The sequence below is a fragment of the Centruroides vittatus genome, unplaced genomic scaffold, assembly GCF_030686945.1.
Source record: "Centruroides vittatus isolate TY-2023 unplaced genomic scaffold, ASM3068694v2 contig_1263, whole genome shotgun sequence".
NCBI lineage: Eukaryota > Metazoa > Arthropoda > Arachnida > Scorpiones > Buthidae > Centruroides > Centruroides vittatus.
The window spans coordinates 40,333-51,446 of record NW_027120808.1 but is presented as its reverse complement, the minus strand read 5'-3'; the positions used below and the strand labels follow the sequence as shown (position 1 = coordinate 51,446).

General features: G+C 29.8%; 1 protein-coding gene across 1 annotated transcript; it reads left to right on the top strand.

The window, feature by feature from the left end:
• The first annotated feature begins 4,297 nt into the window (after positions 1-4,297).
• Positions 4,298-11,017, top strand: LOC136988734 (neuropilin and tolloid-like protein 2). The gene is made up of 9 exons (XM_067286699.1): positions 4,298-4,401; positions 5,896-5,956; positions 6,052-6,229; positions 7,212-7,402; positions 7,749-7,946; positions 9,452-9,605; positions 9,669-9,763; positions 9,846-10,001; positions 10,072-11,017. Exons 2-9 carry the CDS (start codon positions 5,896-5,898, stop codon positions 10,365-10,367), a joined length of 1,329 nt encoding a protein of 442 aa, XP_067142800.1. The 5' UTR covers positions 4,298-4,401; the 3' UTR covers positions 10,368-11,017.
• Positions 11,018-11,114: the final 97 nt, after the last annotated feature.

The window sequence follows — 11,114 nt, the reverse complement described above, 5'->3', positions numbered from 1 at the left end:
CAACCCTTTCATTGCCAAGATCTTTTCTAGGATAGCTTACAAAAATCGATTCATCGTTACCTTCATAAAATTCGATTTTTTTTTAGAAATTCTGATGTCACGCGGTATCCGGACATGGAAGTAGAAGAGATATAAGCACACTTCAATTATTTTTCGCTAGATTTCTGCAAATTATCTAAAAATATTATTTTCATACCTATAAATATCAGATACCTCGAACTGGCAACCATAAACTTGAAGCAATTATTACAAATATACATTAACAGTAGTAATTTAATTAACAGATTATCTTCATGGGTTGCATTATAAATTTACACTTTTATAGCATTATACATTTATCAAATGTTTCAAAAATATTTATAATGGTGAAAAATGTTTTAAGTAGAAATATATTTAACAATTTCTTTAGAACTTATCCCTCACTACAGAATAATAAAAATATAGGCCTATACTTTGTTATGTGCATTATTATTACAAGACGTTGGTTCGGTCCTTTATACGAGTACATCATAATATGGATGTTGGATAAAATTTTAGGTTAATGTTACCTATGGTTTCAAGATGGCGGCTCGTCTCTGATTCCAGCAAATAGAAGAAAGGAAACAGTGGGAACGCAAGTTCTAACCTAACCTAACCTACTCTAATAATTTTGTTGGTAATAATTATGGTAATTTATTAGAATAGATTAGGTTAAGTTAGGTTAGAACGTGCGTTCCCACTGTTTCCTTTCTTCTATTTGCTGGAATCAGAGACGAGCCGCCATCTTGGAACCATAGGTAACATTAACCAAATTTTTTAGTGTATTTCGGGTGCAACATACATACTGACCCAAAATTTAGTTAAAGATTGTTAAAATGTGCTTCGATTAACTGCATTTTTGGCTACTCTTCCTACAGGCGGATTAATCTATGAATATTTTACTTTATGTATTGTCTAGTTATTTTAATCTAATCAGTGAATAGCATCACTTATAGATGATGAGATTATGAAACGCAACGCATAAGAAATCTGTCAAGAAAGAGAAAGGTTATTTGGGAAATGGTCCTACTTCTGGTGTTATACACGTAAAAAAACCTCCACGCGATAAACCCGCTGGTGTAGTACGAGCCTATCACCAATTACTAACGTTCAGTAGTGTTATCGGATCCCACCAGTGGACGTGGAGATAATACTACTAAACATTGGTTGCGAGTTTGTGCCAGACCAGCGGGCAAGTCGCGAGGAGTTTTCGTATTTTCTTCACGTGTATAACACCTGAATATAAGCTAGTTTCACATAGAAAGTCCTCCCTCAAGGCATCCTTTTCGCCGGTTGACTTTGCTTTGCGTTGCATTATCCTATTGATACGATAATTTTAATGGAAAGGATCATTTAATGCTTTCTGTGTATAAGAAGTTTACTGTATAATATCACTTGCATATTAAGTTTCACAAAAAGAGGAAAAAAAAACAAATATGTAAAACTAAAAATAAATCAGTATTTTGCAATATTTTTTATAATTAATATATAGCACAAGAAATTGATAAAATTACATTGTATAAAGTTAATACAGAAATCAACACACCTATCACAATTTACAATAGATCTGGGTTTAACATTACAACAAAAGGTTTTTTTATATGTTCAATTTTTCAAATTGTTATTATAATAGCGTGCAACGTACCTTTACGGCTTTAAATTTAATCAGTTGACCAATTTATAATGCTAACACAAAGTTCCGCTGCTTACATCTATCATTATTCAATCAATATTCCGTACATAACACCACAGAAGAAAGGTATTCAACTTCTACATAACTTTTATATCTTCATTTTTCGCAAAATTCCGTATCATCTCCGCTGTTTTATTGACTCTTACAGTCCGTAAATCACCCCTTTATTGAACAGACATCAAATTCTATACTGGCATGAAGTAGAAATTCTTATTCTCCATCTTATGCCAAATGTGACTTTACCTTTTGTTCCTATCAGATAAGGAAATTTCAACATTTTTCTGTATATTAAACTAGTTTTATACAATACAATGTGTTTTATTCTAGAAAAATTTCAAGTTTTACTTCGTCTTTCGATCGGTCATGATTACTTCTACCAAATTACGTTATTTTTTTTTCTCGAATTTTTTTCAAGATGAGTGTGTTTACCAGCAGCGCAAAGAGGATTTAATAAGTGAAGAATGAAAAATGTATAAATAAAACATTGTTATAGACCATTATTTCATTATAAATACAGTATACTGAAAGTTAATTTAATGTACTCTTAACAAGCAAAAACCATGATTATAGTAAAAAGAGGGTTGTTTGTATTGATCGAACGTCTCTTTTTTTGACAAAATTTATATATTTTTTACTTCATTAACCGTAAAAATATTGAATGGAATATCGTAAATTAAATTTTACGTAATTTTAATAAGTTAAAAAATATATAAACTTATATTTTCGAGATCCTTTCATTGATTTTTTCTAACTATTCGACCGGACTGTTATTGACACTAAAAGTGCCATTTTTATGCTCAGTGTAAATTCGGCTAGGCCCACAATTGGGCGAATGATGATCCACGAGGCCACAGATATTCGGGAAAGACCCTCCCCAGAAAAATTCCCGAGGGTTTACGAACGTATAGATTCGATCCCGGGTCTCCCAGAGCAGTAGGGTTATGCCTTGACTGCCATGCCCTTCCGGTTGTTGATGTATTTTTGAATCGCCGTTGAATTACTTGCAGAAGAACGTTCAGTTGGACCTTCATAATGTGTACAAGACATTATGGAATAACGATTTAAAATCTGTTTTCCTTTGTTACTTCATGCTCCTTTATTTTTAATTAATCCTTTAAATAACACGTGGTAATTCTATATTGAGTCAAAAATATTCACTAGATTATCTATATAGATTTAAGCATATGAAATGTATTTTAATTGGTTACTCCATAATGCGGGTTAAATAAATTAATCACGTGCCAAATAAATGACATTAATGTATTAGATTTAAATCTAACTAATAAATAAATCAGATGAATTAGTATTAAGCAGAAGTTAAACAAGATAAGGCTATTAAAAATGCGAAGACGTAAAAGAGAAACAAGCATTCATCAGAACGACTCGAGCTCATCAGTGGCTAAGTGGATTAAACCACTGAACACTGGTCGTGGGTTCGAGCCTTACCACGTGACTAACACGTAAATAGTTGCATATTTTCCCATTGAAAGATCTCCCTTAGCAAATCTTTCTGGTGTTAGTTTATCTTATTTCATCAATCCAATTAATCCAGGAGTTTTCGGGTTCGATTTCCATTTTTATTATTCAAATCATCCAAAAATTTATAAAAATCGCCTTTATAACAACTTATATAAGTGAATTCTATTCAAAATACAAACTGTAATACGTTAATTTATACATACAAAATATTCTACTGTTTTGTTATATTTGTTTACGGCAACGGAACACTTGGCGATCTACCGAGAGAATGTATTCCTTAAGCAGATCGGTGAATACTAGCCCTATTTAGGTACTATAACTTGAGAAAAAAACCCGAAAATTTACTAATACAACCTTTCATAGATTAAATATAACATAATATTTCTCAAATTACAAGTAAAATTAAACCTTGTAATACGTTAAATTATATTTACGCGTGTATTTTCAGTAATAATATCTGCAAAATTCTTAGATCATTTAATACAGCACACAATACAGAAAAATCAAAAATAAAAATTGGATAAAAATAACTTCAGCTCCATTTATTAATGTCCCTCATAATAATTTTAACCAATTGAAAACATTATCTCGATGACATTTACAAGAACAAAGAACCGCCTACGGTACATCTAGTATAGTGCTTGTAGTAATGACGTAATAAAGGCAATGGCTCAGTTTTTAATGGAAGCTGTTTTAATGTAACATCACGGAACAATGTTTAGAAAGACGGAAAGAAGGGAGGTTAAAAAAAATAAAAAAAAGGTTATTTGTGTCATTTCTTTCTTATTCCTATAATGGCAAGGCTGATGGATCGATACAATTCAAAAACCGAATCCAATAGCAGTGTATTGACCACTTAGAAATCTTTGCACGAAAATTTTTCTACTTTACAAATTTCCATCCGGACATTCCACTGATAAACATTTAGTTTCTGTGCCCTTTTCTCCCCTCTCTTCTAGTCTGATGTGTTTGTTTGTTCTTTTTAAATGCAGAAAATGTACTTATAAATAACTCTTATCTTCTTTTTCCAGGTGTGTTTTTTCAACGTTTTGAATGTATTGTACTTCAATTTTTCTCTCTTTCCTTTATATTATAGTTTGGTGTTGTAAAAAACAAGAAGAAAAAGAACTAAGAATAAATGGGATCTGTTGCCTACTGAATTATGCCAAGAAAAATCTTGGCTATCAAGATTAAATATGGTATAAAAAAAGGTAAGAAATGTTATATTTACGTAAAAATATACAGGAAATTTCGAATTTTTTCAAGCAAATCCAATCGTTTTCGCTTAAAAAAACGTTTATCTTCGGTTTCAAATTCAAAAACTTTAAATGCGAATTTATTTTTACGTCATTTTACTTATAATTGTGTAATAAGAATCTTATTGGTTGCTTTCGTGACGTAGATTTGAATGATATTCTGTAACTCGCATATCATTGGTTGAAAATAGTTTTTAAAAAATTACATCAAAATCTAATTATATTATTTTTTAAAATTATAATATTTAAATATATAACATGAAAAAGAGTTTACTTTATCGTTTAAACTTCAAAAATTTTAAATATAACGCTTTTTTACGTCATTTTATTTACGATTCCGATAAGCGAATTTTATTGGTTGTTTCCATGACGTCAATTATTCAAATTTTTTGTAACTCGTGCAGCATTAGTTAAAAATACCCCCGATAATAATTTAAATTTTCAAAATATATTCGAAAAGTTTGTTATATTATTTTTAAATTTATTAAATTTAAATTTAAAAGTAAAAACATAAATTTATAAAATTTAATAAGTTCAACCGGAAACAGTTTTTTTAAATTTAAAATTTTAAAAATTCAAATTCAAATCGTTTCAAAATTTAATTTAATCGAAACGAACTTGCATCATTTTCGTATCCGGAAAAAAATTTTAAATTTAATTAGATTTTTATGTTTATTTTTAAAACACGCCATTTTATAATTAAGAAAACATGTTTTTATTTTAATTAATTCTTATAATTTAATTTTATTTATATAAATTCTAAAATATAAACATTTGAACCGCTGCAACTTTTTGTATTAAAATCGCCATATTGTTTTCAATAATTTAAAATTCGCAGCAAATAAAATAGCAAAACATTATTTATTCATTTCTAAGATAACATCTTAATGATTTATTTAGATTAAATTAACCTCTTAAAGTTATAATCGGGTTACGTTTGAAATATTGCAAGGAATAATCTAATTGGTTGAATATAAACCCCTACTGATTTAAGTTAAAAAATTTAAAAGACAATATAAAATGCTTATTTATTTACGAAAGTAAATAAAATGATAAAATTGAAAGAAGAAACGATAAATATTGTGTTTAGAGAATTTCCAGTAACATCAGTTGTCGTCTGCTTTAAACCAGACGACAACTGAAGCACGTGACATCCCATGTAATGACGTAAAGGACATTTTTAAAATTTTATTTTATCCAATCTTCTCGAATTGTGTTAAAATTAATATTTAAAATAAATTTGTAATAATTAATAAAATATAAATTATTTGTTTAATTGATAATTCGTTCAAATAAAGTTTGAATTTTAAAAATTCAAATAGTGATTTATGATTGGTTTAATATAAACTAGTTTTATTGGCTAATTTAAATCGATTGAAATTACTAACACCCAGTATGCGTTTATAAGAGATTTAAATTATAAATTAATTATTTATTTGTTATTTTTAGATGACTTTCATACAGATCGTCTTTTATAGTTTTCTCGTTTCAATCCAATGGAAGGTATTCGGTAAGTAGCGCCATCTGATGTACAATATTGTAACTAAAATTTAAGTGTTTAAAATTTTTATTTTTAATTTAATTCAATATGATTTTAATTTTCAGCTTCTTGTCTTTATCAATTCGACAGTCGATTTGGAAAAGTTGGAAATTTTTCTTCTCCTCACTATCCAGAACAATACCCTAAAGATGTAGAGTGTTTCTATCATTTCATCGGAACAGACTTTGAAACGTTAAATTTGACCTTTCACACCTTCGATTTGGAACCCCCTTACAGTAAAGGGTATTAATATTTTCATTGTATAAAAATATTATTTAAAATAGCGATAATTTTAATAAATTTTTAAAAAAAGACCGCTTATTGGTGTATTCAAATTTTTAAATTTGAAATACCCAATCAGATTTTATAAATTTCAAATTTTAAAATGGAACTCAACTCTATACGACTCTATTGGAAAATTTGCTGTGACGTTGTTTATTGAATGAAATGGCAACACTTTAATTAAGTTTTGAATTATGTTTTATCGTTATTTGTGATTCTATTAAGAAATTTTTAAATTAATTGTTGAAAAATTATTTAAAAAATTCATGATAAATATTACAAGAAGCTGTCTAGCTGTATTTCTTTAGCTTAATGAACTGTTCACAAACGATCGATATTTGCAGCGTACAACGGGTAATGTTCGGGATTAATAAACCATAGATATTAAGTTCGTTTTGTATGTAAAGAAGTCATAAGTTACGTAGCGAATCTTTGCAGATAATTATGCAGAAAAAACTTTAATTTTGATAAACAAAGCACTCGATCATTCTTTCTTGACATACTTTTTATAAACGAAGCTCCGACATAAAGCGGCTGATACATTTTTCACAACAAAATTGATGTTTACTAAACAAACCAGTGTCAATTTTCAGTTTTTTAATTATAAATTGACATTAAAAATGTATTCCATTTTATATGTTAGCCCTTTGTTGCATTATAAATAAAATTTTCATGTCGGGGTGAATAAAAACATAAACACGGGTCGCGGGTTCGAGCCTGACCACAGAATTTTCCGTGTTTAATATCTAAAATATGGGCCAGTTTCCAGTAGATTTTCCCCACAGATTGCCTGTGTTTTGAGTTGGCATGTGCCGTCAAACCGAAACAATGTGAATGTGTGACAGTTGTCAAGCGTGTTACTTTGTACTATTAATTTTGAGTAGTAATTGAAAGTAGTATTTAAAAAATGTTACTGCTAAATTTACATATTTTTCTTTTGTAGATGTCTAACTGATTATGTGGATATTTCTTCTATAACTTTCTTCAATGTCAAAGAGCTGATAGGACGTTATTGCGGTTCAGAAATCCCGACACCTATGATAACAATGCATCCGAGAGCAGAAATCATATTTCGCACAAATCACATCATTCACCACCGGGGATTTCATGGAATATACGAATTCAAAGATGAAAGTAAGTCGACTTTTCTTATATATTTCTGAAGAAATATATCAAAGGATACGTTTTTCAGCAACCGAATCTTGTATTGTATTCTCTTTGATGCTACAATTTTAATTTTGTGTTATCTATCGGCCTTACATTCTAAAGTGGAACAACATTCAAATGCGGTATTTTGAAATTTTGAAGAATAAAAAGTATTTATATCTTAATATTGTTAAATTGTTAGTTTGCAATATGTACAGATACATTACATGGTATCTTAAAGCATTTTAAGCACGTTAGATAGCATTTTTGACAACTAAAGTGCTTTAATTGTGTGATTTTGTGTGTTTAAATAATTATACTTATTGTTTTCTAGCACTCATTCCTCCACCATTGTCAACAAGCGGAGTTAAAGGATGCGGAGGGACCGAATCGGGTGTTGGTGGAATAATTAGTTCTCCCGGGTATCCTCATTCTTTTCCTAAAGATGTAGAATGTGTATGGTTAATAAGAGTTAACACTAATCAACATATATATATTCGTATATTAGAGTTACAACTGTATGGAAGTATAGGTGAGTTGTATTTCTTATATATTCACCAACACGTTCCGTTAATTTGCATACGTATTTCACAGGCTTTGTAGTAACAATTCGGACATTAAGTCTTAGAAATAAACCAAAACTTCTTATACTCCTTTTTCCTGTAGCTTGGTTTATAAAACAATTTAACATTCCGGGGAAAAAGCAATTGTTTTGATATAACATTGTCAATTGTCTTGCAAGATTGATGTCGCAACAAAGTAAGATATATTGATATAATGTTCAAAGAATGTAATGGTACTCCTAACTTGCTACTTGGATAATATGCCAACCGTTCTCTTAGTCGTGTATGATCTACCGGTTGAAACAGAATCTTTGTGAATGGTACAGTTACCATTCATCAAGCGTGAACAATAGCCAGTCGTGCGTTTGAACACGTCAAACCGTGAATTATATCTTTTTTCTTGGCTACTGAACAGTAAATTAAATTGATAAAGTAGCATATTTGATATTTTTATCGCGGATAACCGAATAAAGACTAGATAATTAGATGTATTCGCAAGTCAAAAACAATAACAATATGAGTGTATTGTATGACTATTGTTACTGATTTTTATTTGAAAACACTGCAATTAGAGTGACTTTAAAATTAAGAAAATTGATGTAATTAATCAGTTATAAACATAATTAGGGTATTAGTAGTCGTACAAATCAGTTTAGATTTTTTGCAGTCGTCATTTTCCTGCCAAAAAATGGTAAGATAGGAGACAGTAGAAACGTGTTGGTATAGTGTAAGGATATCTGGATATGTAAGGAGACATTGTCTAAAATATATAATATATACCAATCCATAATACAGAGTAGGGTCAATTATGATGACAATAAGAAAAAATAATAAAATACAGATGAAAATGATGTTTGTGAGAATTATCCTAGTTAAACAAGAAGATAGAACGACATATTAAGAGGTTAGATGAAGTGTTAAAGGGAAAGATTACAGAAAAGATTTGAAAGTAAGTTCAGGGAGAGGACATACGAAGAAAATGCCATTGAATCAAATACTAAAAAGAATTACAAGATAGTAATGGACGGGACAGGATCCAGAAGGAGATGAAAGTACGACATATCAGAAACTAAGGAGAAAGAAGAATATAGTAACAGCGAAGAATAATGGTGAGGAAGCTACTGAAGTACAGATGTAGATGAAGAAAACTGACCCAATAGAAAACTAAAACAATGGATGAGGAAGAATTATTGCATACAATACGCCGTGTAATATATAATATCCAGCCATTTTGTTATAGGTCATACGATAAACTTATTGCTAATAGTACACAGAATAATATTCAATAAATTCCGGATAGTAACCTTTAATTATAACTTGGAGGGACCTAACGGAAGACAAATGAATTAATCAATATATTTGCTGATTTTCTTTCAGAATTTCTTAGTATTTTACACATTTGTTTTTAATATAACCTAAAATATTTTGTATATTATCTTTTATAGAAATAGATAATTTTAAAAATATTTTTCAGCAAATTGTGAAGATGCAGAGTTATCTATTTATGATGGTTATTCTAGTTTTGTATATAATCCAAATATTTTAAAGAAATTCTGTGGAGATTTGAAATATTATAAAAATGTTGAAGAGAAAACACAGCTCTCTATTAGGAACAGGTTACTCATAAGGTAATTTTTCATAATATTACTTACATATTTTATAGAAAATACTTAAAAATTTTACACTTATAGATTCAAAACTTCAGTGATGTCAGATGTATTAGGGACCCCCGATAAGAAAATCGGATTTAAATTAGTTTGGACAGCTGTGACGTTTCATTTTGGTGGTAATTTAGTATTTTCGAGTACATTTTTCGCGTAGTAATTTATATTTTATTGATAAAAATAAAGATTTCAACTTTTCTGTAGAGCCGTGCACTCAGTTTGTATGCAAAGAAAGTCAATATTGTCTAAATTCCGTAACCCAGACTTGCAAAGTTACACCCCAGTATTGCATAGACCAATCACTAGTATGTGACGGATTACCAAACTGTAGCGAAGACGATTTAAGTGATGAAGATAAATGTAAGTGGAAAATTTTACATTACTCTCTGTTAAATGGATACAATAATTACGTATGTAATTCTTTGTATAGGTAGAATACCCCTGTTGATTGGATCTGGCGTAGCTGTTGGAATTGTTATACTGATTATCGTAATCAGTAGCATGGTATACAAACGTCACAGAAGAGTAAAGAAGTCTATATCTCAGACACAAGGTCTGACGATGCAGTTACGTCAACTAGAACACAGCCCTTCTTTTGCCAGCAGACAGGTGGAAAATTTCTATCCTGCAACAGATATAAGATCGCCCATTGACATTAATTGCAGCATTCATGCACACTACGACACTGTTATCAACAACAGATATAATTACCGCACAGATGTGTGATAATGGATCTCTTTAGGAAGCCACTAATCACTGCCTTTATTGTGCAGGCTGGAATCTTTGGTGCTACGAGTTGGATGTGATTGAAGCTACCTCCAGATAAGGTCATACGGATGAAAAAAAGTGCTCAATGAAACAAGAATCTTAAGAAAAGCAGTTAACAAGTGTTAAGGCTAGAATGTTTCATTTGAATTCTGCCATTTTGAGTTTTTCTTTACTTACATAACTGCGTTTAAAATGTGGATCCTTTCATTGAAAAATACATCTACATCAAGTCACTTAATGATTTATAACCTTCACCACATGAATCAGACACAGCTTGATATGCCTCGTGGATCGAATCATTAATTTTTGCCATAACTCCATAGACGAAAAAAAAAGGCATTCGGGCAAATCATCTAACAAATAATTTGTAATTTTTTAAAGAAATCTGCATTTATAATCCGTGCGGTAAATAATCAGATATTGAAACGAAAACTACAAATAAAAATTTATGTTTCCATTGATGATATCCATGACTGCAACAACAAAATAATTTGTATGTTTTGACTCATATTGCACTGTATTTTGAGCACATAGGCAAACTATGCACATAAAATATGTGCACTATTATATATTGTCACAATGTGGCATTAAATGATAAATAAAGAATTTAAAGTAGTTACATGTATAGTATAGTTTATTTATACGAATCTAATCATTTATAACATATCTTATACAAGTCTCAGGACATTAAAACAGAATTATTAC

Coding starts and splice junctions, on each gene's coding strand:
- LOC136988734 (XM_067286699.1), top strand. CDS start 5,896: ATGACTTTCATACAGATCGTCTTTTATAGTTTTCTCGTTTCAATCCAA. Junction 7,403..7,748: donor ATACGAATTCAAAGATGAAA/GTAAGTCGACTT, acceptor ATTGTTTTCTAG/CACTCATTCCTCCACCATTG. Junction 10,002..10,071: donor TTTAAGTGATGAAGATAAAT/GTAAGTGGAAAA, acceptor TTCTTTGTATAG/GTAGAATACCCCTGTTGATT.